Raw genomic sequence first — 16,179 nt, forward strand, 5'->3', positions numbered from 1 at the left:
AGGACGGTGACGAGTCTGCGTACAGGCGGGAGGTTGAACAGCTGGTCCTCTGGTCAGAACAACCTGGAGCTAAACAAGCTCAAAACTGTGGAGATGACAGTGGACTTCAGGAGGAGCCCCCCCCCCTACTCCACCATCATCCAGTCTGTTCTCTGCTCCTCTATCACTGTGTGGTTTGGATCGGCCACCAAACAGGACAGGAACAGACTACAACGGATAGTCAGGTCTGCAGAGAGAATCATTGGTTCCAGCCTGCCCCCCATCCTGGACTTGTACACATCTAGAGTCAGGAAACTGGAAAAATTACTACAGACCCATCACACCCAGGACACAACCTGTTCCAACTCCTCCCCTCTGGTAGGCGCTACAGAGCACTGTACGCCAAAACCACCAGACACAGGAACAGCTTCTTTCCACTGGCTGTCAATCTGATGAACAACTAACAATTAATCAGACATATTGCATCTTCATTTGCACTATTATCACCTTTCTGCACTAATTTCCCAAATCCATTGTTGTTGTTCTATGATCTTATATATATATATATATATATATATTTATATAAAATATATATATATATATATATATATATATATATAGTTCATAGTTAAACGTTGATGCTTAGTTTCTCTGTTCTACTTTGTTTTTAATGTACTTGTTTTTATATTTCTCTTGTTTATTGTATATTCTATGTATGTATGTACGATGGGAAGCAATGTGTAACCGGAGTTAAAATATGCACACGCATACATGGCCAATAAAGCTGATTCTGAAGTTACCTTTCATCTTTTCTATATGTAATGGGTGTGGTTTGGACATGGAAAAAAAGACAACTCAATTGATTGTTTTCCAACATTTATTTACTTCTGCAGAAGACAAAATCCAACCCATTAACTGCTTTCTGATCTTTTTCTGCACCTCTGCTCCCTCAGCAATACGTCAAATGACAAAGTGTGATTTTTTTACATTTAGATACATTCTTTAGATATTACAGTATGTACTAAGCTCAGGATGCACATTACTAGAAAAGGGATATAAAAATTACCAGGAAAACATCTAACCTAACTCATAGCAACACATTTCCTCAAAACCATTAAAAACAATACATACAAGAGGAAAAACAGTGACACCTGGTGGGTAAAGTGAAAAGGTGCGAAGCACTGGGTGACTAAACAGAGACAACAGAAACTATAACATTACACAAAGGAAAACACATACTTGCACAAGTCAATGCATAAACACATTAATTGCTTTCTGGTCATTTTCTGCAATTCTGGATCAAAACATGCAAAATAACTTTACACAAGAAGATATTTACATCAGCAAATCAGCAAAACTTGAATTTTAACAGTAAAAACACTATAAAGCTGGGTAACGTTATATTAACAGAAAGCAACGTGTCTTAAATGTTACACCCTTCCAATAAATCACCTTAACGTGGTTTAGGGCCGTGTGTGTGACCTGTGACCTGTGTTCTCAGACCAAGAATTCACTCACCATCTGAAAAGAGTTGTGGCAGCTGGGCCGAAAAAAGGGAAAACGGGTCCCTTTCTGGAGCCAGACCTGGGAGTGGAGCTTGCTGGTGAAGGTCTGGTTTCCGAGACATGAGACATATGGTTCAACCATGAACAACCCGAAAAATCTACATTGAGCCACCGCCCTATGGGCCCACCGCTCAAAGGGATATGCAGAGGGGTGATTGGGTAAAATGGCTAAAGGGGATTCTTTCCTGTGTGAGTTTTCATGTGTACCTTTAGATCTGCGTTGCGCATAAATCTTTTATCACAAACTGAGCAGCTGACAGGTTTCTCTCCGGTGTGGATTCTCATGTGTCTCTTTAAAGTTGAACCCCGGTTAAAAGATTCCTTACAGATGGAGCAGCTGTAAGGTTTCTCTCCTGTGTGGACTCTCATGTGTGTCTTTAAAGTTGAAGAATGGATAAAAGACGTATTACAGACTGAGCAGCTGAAAGGTTTCTCTCCTGTGTGGATTCTCATGTGTGTCTGTAAATTTGAAGGCCGGTTAAAAGATTTCTTACAGACTGAGCAGCTGTAAGGTTTCTCTCCAGTGTGGATTCTCATGTGTGTCTTTAAATTTGAACGCAGGCTAAAAGATTCCTTACAGACTGAGCAGCTGTAAGGTTTCTCTCCTGTGTGGATTCTCATGTGTCTCTTTAAATGTGAACCCTGGTTAAAATCTTTCTTACAAACAGAGCAGCTGTAAGGATTCTCTCCTGTGTGGATTCTCATGTGACTCTTTAAATGTGAATGCAGGTTAAAATATTTCTTACAAACAGAGCAGCTGTAAGGATTTTCTCCTGTGTGGATTCTCATGTGTCTCTGGAAATTAGAACCCTGGTTAAAAGATTTCTTACAAACAGAGCAGCTGTAAGGTTTCTCTCCTGTGTGGATTCTCATGTGTATCTTCAGATTTCCACTCTTGCCAGTTGTTTTCCCGCACTCAGAGCATGTAAATAGTTTCTCACCAGCACTGCATCTTGAATCACTGACATGGACTTCGTCAGGTTTCAAAGAGTTTAAACCTAACTGAGGTTCTCTGGTGTCCTTCCAATCATCACAGCCATCAGTGTCAGAAGAGTCTCCAGTCTTCTCATCAGTATCTAGTTCTGGATGTCTATCTGGATCTGAGTTCCTCCCTGGTTCTGGTCCTCCACAGTCCTCTCCATCAGTTTCTGTTTCCATCTGTTCAGTTTGTCTTTGATGAAGCTGTGAGGACTGAGCTTCCTCTTCATCATCTTCACTCTTCACAGGAGTGAATGAGAACTTGACATCAGCCTCCTCCAGCCCTTGAAGCTGCTCTCCCTCCTGACTGGTCCAGAGTTCCTCCTGTTCCTCTTTAATGTGTGGGGGCTCTGGGTCCTCCTGTTCCTTTTTAATGTGTGGGGGCTCTGGGTCCTCCTGTTCCTCTTTAATGTGTGGGGGCTCTGGGTCCTCCTGTTCCTCTTTAATGTGTGGGGGCTGTGGTTCTTCATGGTCCAGACTGGAGCTCCACTCCTGCTGCTCAGGGGGAACCTCTTCTTTAACAACCAACAGCTGCTGGACATCTGCAGGAAAACAGTAAACACACACAGAGACATTACAAAGAAATATTAGTATTGAGCTAATAGTCTCCTGTAGATACACTTGTTTTCCTGCCATCATTCCCTCTTCCACTCCCTGTGCACAGCTACCAAACAGACATGCCGACACAAATTGTAAAGACACAACGCACCAGCAGCAATGAGGTCATCAATATGAATCATTTTAGAACTCAACACGCTGCAAAATCCACGTGGTGTTATCAAAGACATACCTGCAAACTCATAAGAGGTGAAAAAGTACCCGAACCCAGAACCCTGTCGGGGGGTGCGGGGGCATGCTTCCCTGAGAGAATTTTATTTTAAATATGAGCTTTAAAATGTAGCATTCTGGTGTACTCTGAGAAGAAAATTAAGTGATAAGATAACATTTACTTTAGCAAAAAACAAATGTATTATTCAGTTATTAATCAGTATTTCAGCTCTAGTTGAACAGCTGACTAGCTTCTTTTTTTCAATCAATATTATTATTATTAATAACCTTTATTTAGACAAAATCTATTGAGACCGAGGTCTCATTTTCAAAAGTTTTAGTCATATAAAAACAAAGATAGCAAGAGTAGCGAGAACCATCGCCTATACAAAATAAAGTGATTAGTTTTCATTGAACCCTGTTACTGTGTGGCTTAATATTAACTTCCACTGTTACTGTAAAGCTGTTAGAATTGTGGCCTATCTTACATTTGCAATTAATATGAATTCAATCCAGTTCAGTTATTTACATTAAAATGATAATCTACTCTGGCTAAAGTAGCTTATCAAGAGTAAAATGATAGCTGTAATCTATACACACCTCTGCACTAGCAACCTGCTGAAATGAAGGTACAGGCACCTGAACCCTCTCTCTCATTACTTCAGGGCCCTTAAGAGCAACTGCATGTGGGACTGTTGGGACTGGAAGTACACTGGCTGTGGTCATTACAGTGATCAGAGTCTGGCAGTGTGATGAGGCGAAAGGGAAAGCTCAAATCGTGGCAGCGGCAGGTAGTAGAGGCACTTCCTGTGGCACGCTCAGCTGCCGCAGCAAGTTGCCGCGGCAGCTGCCACTGTTTGGGAGAGGTGCCGCGTCAGTTTCGCTTTTATTTTTCGTTATTTGACATTATGTGATAGTACATTAAGGTCCTTGAAGGTATGACTGTTGATAGTTGTAATTGGTTTAGTAAAAAAAATGCCGATTTGTAATAGTATGGCTACTCTCTTTTATTAAACTAAGCTAATATAGGCTAACATCAGTTGGGTCTCGTTGCCATGGCAACGATGAACACTTTAATGCAGCGGACTGACTGAATGCAAATTGTATATATGGATAAGATGCATTGTACTGTTTTAGAATGATGACAACCCATATAACCTATTGACTTGGAGATATATACACAGTATATGTATGTATATATTTATACAATTGTTAAAGAACTTTTTTCCTCTGTTTGTCCTGTCTGTCTCAACAGGACAGTAGTTTGAGGGAGGCAGTACGAATAACCTGATCACATGAAGCTTGATCTACATCATTCCAGTTATTGTAAACCACTGACCAATCACAGATAGACCCCAAACATCTATATACTAGTTTAGATGACCTACCAATGACCTACTACTGCCACTCCCCTGCCAGTGACCGCTGCCACAAACAGGTCAGTGGTAGGTATTTGTGGCCACTGTCACTGAATGGCCGCTGTTCGTGGCAGCTGTCATCGCTGCAGAGGAGATTCAGAAGATGTTTCGGCAACTGCCACTATTTGTGGCATCTAGTGAGATGCCGAGGTGCACAGTTTAAGGATGTTAGCAGTCGTCAATGTTGTACTCCCTGGAAGTAGCATTTCCATCATGTGACTTTTGCAATAATTTGAAAGGTTTCCCTTTGTTAGATCCGGGGGTTACGGGCCCTGTACGGGGCCACCTATTACACAGCTCTCTATTAAAAGATGGGCGAGCTGGTACTTCTGAGGAAACTCGCCTGGCTCCGCTCACTACCGTTATTCCTGACGTCTACCCTGCTTCCTCTGGTAACGTGCACTCGGCCGAGGGGCCCCCTGGCCGGGAGCTTCTACCAGTCGCGTCAGTTATGGCAGCTTTCCTCCTTTGGATCCGGGCTCTTGGTAAATTGCCAGGTTTAGTTTTAACGGCTAGGATCTCTAAAACCGTATGGGGTTGTTAAGTGGACTGGGAACTAGGATAACCATACAGAACTCGGTTGTTATACACACAATAGATTTAACCTTTCACTGCCATGAGGAACATTTACTACTAGGTAAAATGAATCTTCTGAGATATTTACTTTAAATGCAGATTATATATTTATGGCAGGATAGTTTAGCAGGGCACAGCAACAGCTCACACAAAATGATTACTTATTCAAAATAATACTATTCATAGATTCGATTCGTTATAATTCCTTTTAAATCATAAGGTTTTTATATACTCATCATTTCGGTGCCGAGGCTCGGGTGGAGCTGGATTGAAGAAATAATAAATCCTTTTGGGGTTTTTAGGAGCTGAGGTCCGGCCGGAACCTTCAGCTCCTCCTGCGTGGGACGACAAAGTCCGTTCAGCGATCCTTCAAGCTCAGTGTAAAGTCTTTAGGGCTGCGTCCGTCTATCGTCCGGTTGTTAAAGTCACACAGGGGGGAGAGAAAATCTCCGTCTTTTAATCCTTGATCACGAACTGCGGTCTTCTCTCCGTGAGCAAAGACGAAGTCCTCCGTTGCGGCTGTCGAACGAGGTCCAGTGGTCTCTGTTGAGCACTTGGAAGGCGTCCCGCGATGAATCCCCGTCTTGCTTTTGCAAGTCACACTCTTTATAGCCCCTTTTCCCCAACACTGCCGTTTCACTGGCACATGATTAACATTACTTCATTGATTTTCTGTGTACGTGCTTAGTTACACCCAAATCTGGCCTCATCTCTAAGGTCCACTCCCCCCCACTTCTTCCTCATTCTGGTACTTTCCGTTATTCTTCTTACACATGTGAAACCCATCCTGACCTCAACGGCTGCGGTCCACACCCAAGTCTACTTCCCCTTTTTAGCATACTGCTCCTTTTTTCAGCTCTTTACACATACATTAGTGCTTCAGCAGACACAGACTATTCGTTTTACTCAATCACGTTTACAGATTCATCATTATTATCAGTTTACATTTGTTAAATCACTTCATTTATTTTTGTAATACACACACTTTGCTTATAATGATTATTGGAATTTTACTTCCTCCTATAAGTATACGCTTTGTGACCATTTTAGCCTGCTCTACATACCGATCATGCATTCCTTCTGTAAGGCAGTCTTCCTGGGATCTCAACCCCTTTTTGACACCTTGATAATTCTTGATGTCACACACACACACACACACACACACACACTTGATGCTTTGTGCATTTGTATTTATCGCCACAGATCATTACAAAAGAACAAAAGACCCAGTACTGCCTACTGCCTCTTTATTACAACAATGCTCGAACACGACACAGATTCACCATCAACAGGCGAAATACACCAGCAACGTTATGTTGCCATGCTGAGTAAATAAATACTTTAATTTATTAAAAATGCCATGGTATGTTAGTTTGAATGTCAGTATTTGTCTGTGTTATTATTGACAATCTGTGAAATTTTTCATGTTTGTTGTTTATTGTTCAATAAAAAAATAAACCATTGCTCAAACAGCCATGGCACCTTTCCCAAAACAGTGGCAAGTCGTGGCAGCTGAACTTGCCACAGGAACTAGCGTTAAACTAAACACTAAACTAGTATATAGATGTTTGGGGTCTATATCTGTGATTGGTCACTCCACTAATGTTAGCTTACGTGATATCAAGCTGACTAGCTCTCCATTGTAAACAGGTTGGGAAGCCGGTGTAGACATCTTAACGCTGAATGGCCAAGACTCGAAATGTCACATCAAAGATGTTTTATTGCGAAGATCTCGACCGAACCTTTTCTCCTTGTCTCACTCCAATCTGAGAAACGCTGGCTGGCCAGTTGCCGGAGCATGAACAGAATAAATGAAGTGAACCAACCTGCTCTGTGTAGCCGCAGCTGAGGGTCGAAAACAGCGTCCAGTAGTTTCCGTTGTCGCTCGTTCTCCTCTTTTAGAGCAGAACGTTCCTCCTCGTGCTCTGCTATCGTTCTTTCAAACAGACCAAATATCTCTTCAGCAGCCGCAGTTAGTCGCTGGTTGACTAAACATCTCAGCATTTGGACTTTAGACATTTTCACTAAACCACAGAAACTTTTCCTCCAGACAAACTCCGTTAAAACGGTTTGCTCACTCTGAGCTGCGCTGTGTTGCTAGGTTATGTTCGGGTCCGTCTACTTGCTGGTAGCATGCTAGCTTCATTAGCTCCGTAGGACACCAGGAGACAATCCACCAACGACACAAGCTTTCTCTGCACACAAACTCCGTCAAAAACACCGTTTACTAATGATGGTTCCCTCCGTGTCGAGGCTTCGAAGCGTGTGTCGCATAATCAGGAAAAAAATTTCGAGGCTCGTGTTGATGACGTGTGTGGTGACGTTCGAAGCCGTCGCGAGCCGGTCGTAGTACGTGACTGATTCAGGAAGTGGTTCGCGGGTTTCTTCTTCTTCTGTGGTGTTTAACGGCAGCTTGCATCCTTTTTGTTGCATTACTGCCATCTTCCTGTTTCAGTCAGTTTCCATGTTCCCAGCTACTGAACTTCCCCCATCAGTCCCGTTTGTAAAGCACCTTCTTCCCAGATTACTAGATCCCCACTCCAGTATATTATTCAGCTCTCTTCCTCTCATCCCTACTCTTTGCATGATAACATGTTGTACAGTTTCTGGTGCCTGGCAGTGCTCATAGAGACGGGTTGGATGCTTCCTTATGATGCGTAGATTGCTGTGCCCTGTTCTTAATCTTGATATGGTTCCTGTTTCCTCCCCTTTGTCTTACACTGCTCACTTTACTCTGAAGTGAATGTAGGTATCTCCCCCTCGTCTCCTAGTCCCAGTGTTGTTGTCATACTCTGTTGATATTTTATCCTCTGCTTTGGATATCTTGATACATATGTCTACTTTGTTTTTTCTTTAGTGCTTGTTTGGCTAGTTTGTCCACTTTTTCATTTCCTCTGTTACCTACATGGGCCGGTATCCATATAAATATAACTTCAGCGCCTCGTTCTATTGCTCTAGAGTGAATTTACATTATTTTTAATAACAGATCTTGTTGAGTATTGGACATACCTGATTTCAGACGATTGCAGACAAAGGACTTTACCTGGTCTGTGTTGGTCAACCCACTCTAGGGCCAAAAAAAGTGCATACAATTCAACTGTATACACAGCTTAAAAATTCAAAGTGCGTTTCAATATTTCAAATTTGTGACTAGGAACTGCAACAGCAGATCCTGTACTGTCTGTAGCTGGGTCTTTTCATCAATCGGTAAAAACATGCACATGCTCTGAGTATTTTCTATCTGTGTACTCATAGAACTCACTCTCTAAATCAGTATTTTTATCTCTTACCTTGAAGCAACTCCATGTCCACCTCTGGTCCTTTAAGCAACCACACAGGAGTTATTGGCCGCATGACAGTAGGGCAAAGCTCTATATCAGAGACTCCTAGGCTTCTTGATGTTGCTTCTCCTATCCAGCCAAAACTTGTCTTTGGTACTTTATGTCTTTCCCAACATGCCTGTAATACTTTTTTAGTTGGATGATTATCTTCATGACCTCTCATGAAATTGAATCCAAGGTTCCCCTACCTTTCCTAAATTGCGTTTATCACCCCTGCTATGAAAGTGACCAGCTTCTCCTTCTCTGCCCATACCCTGATTTTAGCATTTCTTTCTGCCTCCACTGTCATTTGCCCTTTGCGAATAAGCTTCTCTGACTGCTTCTCCTGCCTCACCAACTTAACTGCTTCTGCATAGGTTACTTTTCCTTTCATTCTTGTTTGTTGGACTTCAACCTCTCGTCTCATTGCTTCACATCCCCAATATGCAACGCTATGTTTCCCCCCCACAGTTGCGTCACTTTGGCTGGATTCCTTCTCTACACTTTCCATATTCATGTTCTCTACCACACCTGGCACACCTTCTCTTTCCTTTGCACACTTTTGCCACATGCCCAAATTCTTGGCAGTTGAAACATCTCATGGGTTTAGGCGTATATTCCTTTACTATGTGTCCTCGATGCCTACAGTGTCTGAATGTCGTATGAACGTTAGCTAGTCCTGATGGGCAGGTGACACCTTGAATGGTGGCCCCTGCTATCAGTGTGTGAATGGGTGAATGATGACATGTAGTGTTAAAGCACTTTGAGTGGTCGGAAGACTACAAAAGCTTGACACAAGTACAGTCCAGTTACCATTTATCTTGACGGTTGTTTTAATGAAGACATTAAACTTGCTATAGGGCCGAAGATGAGTCGGAGCAAATCATCACCTTTTCCTGTCTAGGTATTTCCACCCATCATAGTAAAACCAGCACTGCCATCATCCTCACTGTGTAAACCCCAAAATGATTGGATGTTCTTCTGTCGATTCCTCCTCCTTTAGCTGGTGTTGCCGCCCCATATCCTGTCACTCCTGTCTCAGATTTCTTAAAACCATCCGTGTAAATCTGTGTAAAATCACGATACTCTTTCATTACATAATATTCAAATGCACTTACCAAATCAATTTCATTTTTTTCTGTCCTTTTCGACCTCTAACAAATACCACTCTATGTCAGGCCACACAAGCGTCCATGGAGCCACCACCGACTAAACTACTGAGGGGCTTATCCTCCGATCAAACACTTCAAATTCTCTTGCTACGTCATTATCTACCCGACTAAAGTGACACTCTGACTCCTCCCACTCTCCCAGACCATCTGCAACGCTCCTTTTGCAGGGTGAGAATCATTGTGTCCCTGTAAATTAGCCCAGTAGTTTGCCATCAGTTGCTTTCTCCTTAAATCCAGCGGCATGTCTCCCATTTCTACCTGCAGGGCAGGTTCTGTTGCAACTTGGTGGGTAACCTACAAAATAAAAGCCTCTATAAATTATTCCCATCTTAAATTACCTTTCATCTTTTCTATATGTAATGGGTGTGGGTTGGACATGGATAAAGACAACTCAATGGATTGTTTTCCAACATTTATTTACTTCTGCAGAAGACAAAATTCAACCCATTACCTGCCTTCTGATCTTTTTCTGCACCTCTGCTCCCTCACCAATAAGTAAAATGACAATGTGTGATTTCATTCTTGTTTTTTTACATTTAGATACATTCTGTTGATATTACAGTGTGAACTAAGCTCAGGATGCACATTACTAGAAAAGGGATTAAACGGAGACAACAGAATCTATAACATTACACAAAGGAAAACACATACTTGCAGAAGTCAATGCATAAACACATTAATTGTCTTCTGGTATTTTTCTGCAATTCTGGATCCAAACATGAAAAACAACTTTACACCAAAAGATATTTACATCAGCAAAACTTGTATTTTAATGGTAAAAACAACACTATAAAGCTGGGTAACGTTATAATATTAACAGTAAGCAACGTGTCTTAAATGTTACACCCTTCCAATAAATCACCTTAACGTGGTTTAGGGCCGTGTGTGTGACCTGTGACCTGTGTTCTCAGACCAAGAATTCACTCACCACCTGAAAAGAGTTGTGGCAGCTGGGCCGAGAAAAGGGAAAACGGGGCTCCTTTCTGGAGCCAGACCTGGGATTGGAGCTTGCTGGTGAAGGTCTGGTTTCTGGGACATGAGAAATATGGTTCGACCATGAACAACCCGAAAAATCTACATTGAGCTGCCGCCCTATGGGCCCACCACTCAAAAGGATATGCAGAGGGGTGATTGGGTAAAATGGCTAAAGGGGATTCTTTCCTGTGTGAGTTTTCATGTGTACCTTTAGAGCTACGTTGCGCATAAATGTTTTATCACAAACTGAGCAGCTGAAAGGTTTCTCTCCTGTGTGGATTATCATGTGTGTCTTTAAAGTTGAACCCCGGTTAAAAGATTTCTTACAAACTGAGCAGCTGTAAGGTTTCTCTCCTGTGTGGATCCTCATGTGTACCTGTAAAGTTGAACATTGGTGAAAAGATTTCTTACAAACTTTGCATCTGAAAGGTTTCTCTCCTGTGTGGATTCTCGTGTGTATCTGTAAAGTGTAAAAATGGTTAAAAGATTTCTTACAAACTGAGCAGCTGAAAGGTTTCTCTCCTGTGTGGATTCTCATGTGTCTCTTTAAATTTGAAGGCCGGTTAAAAGAATCCTTGCAAACTGAGCAGCTGAAAGGTTTCTCTCCTGTGTGGATTCTCATGTGTATCTGTAAAGTTGAGCAATGGTTAAAATATTTCTTACAAAATGAGCAGCTGAAAGGTTTTCCTTCTGTGTGGATTGTCAAAGAGTTTAAACTTGACTGAGGTTCTCTAGTCTCCTTCCAATCACCACTGTCATCAGTGACAGAAGAGTCTCCAATCTTGTCATCAGTATCTGGTTCTGGATGTCTATCTGGACCTGAGTTCCTGCCTGGTCCTGGTCCTGGTCCTCCACAGTCCTCTCCATCAGTTTCTGTTTCCATCTGTCCAGATTGTCTTTGATGAAACTGTGAGGACTGAGCTTCTTTTTCATCATCTTCACTCTTCACAGGAGTGAATGAGAACTTGACATCAGCCTCCTCCAGCCCTTGAAGCTGCTCTCCCTCCTGACTGGTCCAGAGTTCCTCCTGTTCCTCTTTAATGTGTGGGGGCTCTGGGTCCTCCTGTTCCTCTTTAATGTGTGGGGGCTCAGGGTCCTCCTGTTCCTCTGTAATGTGTGGGGGCTCTGGGTCCTCCTGGTCCAGACTGGAGCTCCCCTCCTGCTGCTCAGGGGGAACCTCTTCCTCAACCACCAACAGCTGCTGGACGTCTGCAGGAAAACAGTAAACACACACAGAGACGTTACAAAGAAATATTAGTATTGAGATAATAGTCTCCTGTAGATACACTTGTTTTCCTGCCATCATTCCCTCTTACACTCCCTGTGCACAGCTACCAAACAGACATGCCGACACAAATTGTAAAGACACAACGCACCAGCAGCAATGAGGTCATCAATAGTTTTCATGGCAAAAAAGTGTTGCACTACCCAACATTGTTAAGAAGTATTCAAAGAACCTGCATCCTCCATAAAGTCTGGCTGAGATTTGATCATGTGGGCAGTTATAGTTGACTAATGTACGCTGCACCCCCTTTCCAGTGTATCAATGGACTGAGGCCAAGTCAGCAGACACTCAGATCTCCGTGGTCAACTCAGCAGACACTTAATTTTAGTGCTCCTATATGCTGAAATTCACAATAAACGCATTCAAACGGCACAGATCGGGAGCGAGCGAAGGACTTTGCAAAGTTAGCGGAAAGATTAACGTGAGACAACTTCTGGTTTTCTACAGATTTGTTGGCAAAAATAATTTGCCAACAAAGTATACATATTGCATAATGGAAATAATTAAATGAATTATATTCACATTAAGTATGAAACATGTTACCTGCATCTCGTGAGTTAAAGGGAAAATACACCTAAATTGTTATTGAAGTGTCTTTATTCTTTGATTTGCGGGTTGCTGGACAAATATTAAAATTAATAATACCTGACTGACAGTAAATTGAGATATTTTCCTACGCAAAAACTCTGAAATGAATTTGTATCTTCAAATGGCAAATTTCTGAAATTTTTAAGGTGCTATAAAAATGTTTTTCTCAATAATTCCCCACAATGACTAATGCATACTATATGTTCAGGACAAAAAAGGCTAATATCACAATATTTGAGGTGCTACAAAAATATTTTTCTCAATTCCATACAATGACTGATGTATATGTAATCAAGGCATCGTTGACTCCACCCATACAGAAAAGCAGACATTTTTACTGTACCAATTAAGAGATATTTCAAAGTAAATGTCATACATTTGTACAGAGACGATATCTAGTTGAATATATGAAGTGTTATAAAAAGTATTTTATCAATAATTCCAAAGAATGACTGATATATGTGTTGAGGACATCATTGACTCCACCCATACTGAAAATCAGACATTTTTAATGTACCAATTAGGATATATTTCAAAGTAAAAGTCATACATTTCTACTGTCAAATTATCTAAAAAAGGAATATTTGAAGTGTAATAAAAAAATGTCTCAATAATTCCAGACAATGAGTGATATATGTGTTGAGAACATTGTTGACTCCACCCAAACTGAAAATCAGAAATGTATACTGTACAAATTAGGAAATATCATTCCTCACTTCAAAACGGAACAGTAGGATTCTGTAGTGACTAACCTGCTGTTGAACTCTTCCTCCTCATCAAGGACTCCAACATGTTTACGTTTTAGGTGCTGAATCATCACCGTGGTGCTCCCGTGCCGTGTCGCTTTTGCATATCTTGCAATTAACACACTTTTTCGATTTATTTAGTGTGAAATGCTCCCACACCTTGGATGACTTAGGTCGTACTGATTTGTCTGCCTCCGCCATGTGTTTCAGAACAACGTTACGGGTCTCTCCGATGGTCTTTCTTCTACCTCCGCTCTGCTCTGCGCTCAACTCAACACTTTTTTTTAATACTCAAACATCTCCACGACTTAATCAGTGGTGTAATAATCGCGCGACACAACAAATCGATAATGAAATTCGTTGCCAACGCTTTTAATAATCGATTATATCAATTCGTTGTTGCAGCCCTAATTGGTACAGTAAAATTGTCTGATTTTCTGTATGGGTGGAGTCAACGATGCCTTGATTACGTATACATCAGTCATTGTGTGGAATTATTGAGAAAAACATTTTTATAACACCGTAAAAATTTCAAAAATTTGCCATTTGAAGTTACAAATTCAGTTCCGAGTTTTTGCATAGTAAAAAATCTTAATTGACTGTCAGTCAGGTAATGTTCATTTTAATATCTTTCCAGCAACCCGAAAATCAAAGAATAAAGACACTTCAATAACAATTTAGGTGTATTTTCCCTTTTACTCACGAGATGCAGGTAACATGTTTCATACTTAGTGTGAATATAATTCATTTAATCTTATTTCCATTATGCAATATTTATACTTTGTTTCAAGTATACAACAAAGTATCCAACATTCAAACGAAACATCTTATTTTGAAAACCGGATATTCGTCTGAAGAGAACCGGATGTTGTCTCACGTTAATCTTTCCGCTATCATTACAAAGTCCTCAGCTCGCTCTCGATCTGTGGCGTTTGAATGCGTTTACCGTAAATTTCAGCATGTAGGCGCACTAAAAGTTAAGTGTCTGCTGAGTTGACCACGGATATCGGAGTGTCTGCTGACTTGACCTCAGTTAAACGTTATCAGCCGGAGCATGAACAGAAGAAGTAAAGTGAACCAACCTGCTCTGTGTAACCGCAGCTGAGGGTTGAAAACAGCGTCCAGTAGTTTCCATTGTCGCTCGTTCTCCTCTTTTAGAGCAGAACGTTCCTCCTCGTGCTCTGCCATCGTTCTTTCAAACAGACCAAATATCTCTTCAGCAGCCGCAGTTAGTCGCTGGTTGACTAAACATCTCAGCATTTGGACTTTAGACATTTTCACTAAATCACAGAAACTTTTCCTCCAGACAAACTCCGTTAAGAACGGGTTGCTCACTCTGAGCTGCGTTGTGTTGCTAGGTTATGTTCGGGTCCGTCTACTTCCTGGTAGCATGCTAACTTCATTAGCTCCGTAGGACACCAGGAGACAATCCACCAACGACACAAACGTTCTCTCCAACAACACCGTTTACTGTCCATTAAACTCTGATAGTGAAGGTTTCCATTGTTTCTTCCGTGTCGACAATTGGAAGCGTGTGTTGCGTAATCAAGAAGATTTTTATGAGGCGCGTATCAAGGCTCGTGTTGATGACATAGTGGTGACGTTCAAAGCCTCGCCTGCCTGCCGTACCACGTGACTGATTCAGGAAGTGGTTCGCGGGTTTGGATGGATGGATGGATGGATAGATAGATAGATAGATAGATAGATAGATAGATAGATAGATAGATAGATAGATAGATAGATAGATAGATAGATAGATAGATAGAAACTTTATTGATCCCGTGAGGGATAATTATTTAGTTGCAAGCAGCAATAGGATACAGAAAAAAATGCACATTTCCATACACAATATATACAATTATAAGAACAGAGTAAATATGTTATATTAAAAAAATGCACACTATATACACAATGAATAGAATAACAGAATAATATTAAATCAACTAAATAAACAGTAGTGCAAAGGTTTAACCAACAGTGAATGATTTGGCCCGAGGTGATTTGTTATAGAGTCTTATAGCGGTAGGCAGGAATGTTCTCCTGTACCTGTCCTTGTGACAGCGGAGCTGGATCAGTCTGTTGCAGAAAGTGCTCCGCTGTCCCTGCAGTAGGTGGTGGAGAGGGTGGTCCTGGTTATCCAATATGGATAATAGTTTCTTCAGCGTCCTCCTCTCCACCACCTGTTCCAGACTGTCCAGTTTGCAGCCGATGATGGAGCCGGCCTTCTTAATTAGTTTATTAAGTCTGTTGGTGTCACCGGCTCCGATGCTGCTCCCCCAGCAGACTACAGCAAAGTGAAGTGCACTGGCCACAACAGACTGTTAGAACATCTCCAACATCTTACTGCACACGTTGAAGGATCCAAGTTTCCTCAAGAAAAAGAGTCGACTCATCCCCTTCTTGTACACAGCGTTGATGTTGGCCTTCCAGCTCAGTCTGTTGTCGATGGAGACACCCAGGTGCTTGTACTCCTGAGTTCTACTGGAAGTCAGTGGTGTACAAGGTGAACAGTGTGGGAGGGAAAATGTATGTGTGCTTTAAATATATTTGGGTAAAATTATTTCCATAATTTCAAATGTAGTCATGTATATTCACATCACTGAGGCTGGGTATTTGTGCTCTCTTTGGCCGCCTCAACTTTGTAGCAGTTTGTGACACGCAGGTCATGCAAAATTCTATCTGTAACATATCAACATCACAATAGTATGCATAAGGAACAGGGTGCTCGATCAGAAGAAAGGTAGGAAGAGACAGGGAGTCTAGCAGAACAGCCTTGGTGAAGATAGAGAGAGAGTGAAGATAGAAGTGG

General features: G+C 41.6%; 1 protein-coding gene across 1 annotated transcript in view; it reads right to left on the reverse strand.

Moving 5' to 3' along the window:
• LOC137885102 (zinc finger protein 236-like) overlaps positions 1-14,919 on the reverse strand; it is a 35,069-nt gene extending 20,150 nt beyond the window's left edge. The window contains 5 exon segments of the mRNA XM_068727247.1: positions 1,498-1,519; positions 1,714-3,064; positions 7,111-7,373; positions 10,922-11,960; positions 14,453-14,919. Coding sequence (XP_068583348.1) covers positions 1,498-1,519; positions 1,714-3,064; positions 7,111-7,373; positions 10,922-11,960; positions 14,453-14,645 — 2,868 coding nt within the window. The 5' untranslated portion in view covers positions 14,646-14,919.
• Positions 14,920-16,179: the final 1,260 nt, after the last annotated feature.

Source organism: Cebidichthys violaceus, unplaced genomic scaffold, assembly GCF_023349555.1.
Source record: "Cebidichthys violaceus isolate CVI_PGR_0920_01 unplaced genomic scaffold, fCebVio1.0.p SCAF_4, whole genome shotgun sequence".
Classification (NCBI taxonomy): Eukaryota; Metazoa; Chordata; class Actinopteri; order Perciformes; family Stichaeidae; genus Cebidichthys; species Cebidichthys violaceus.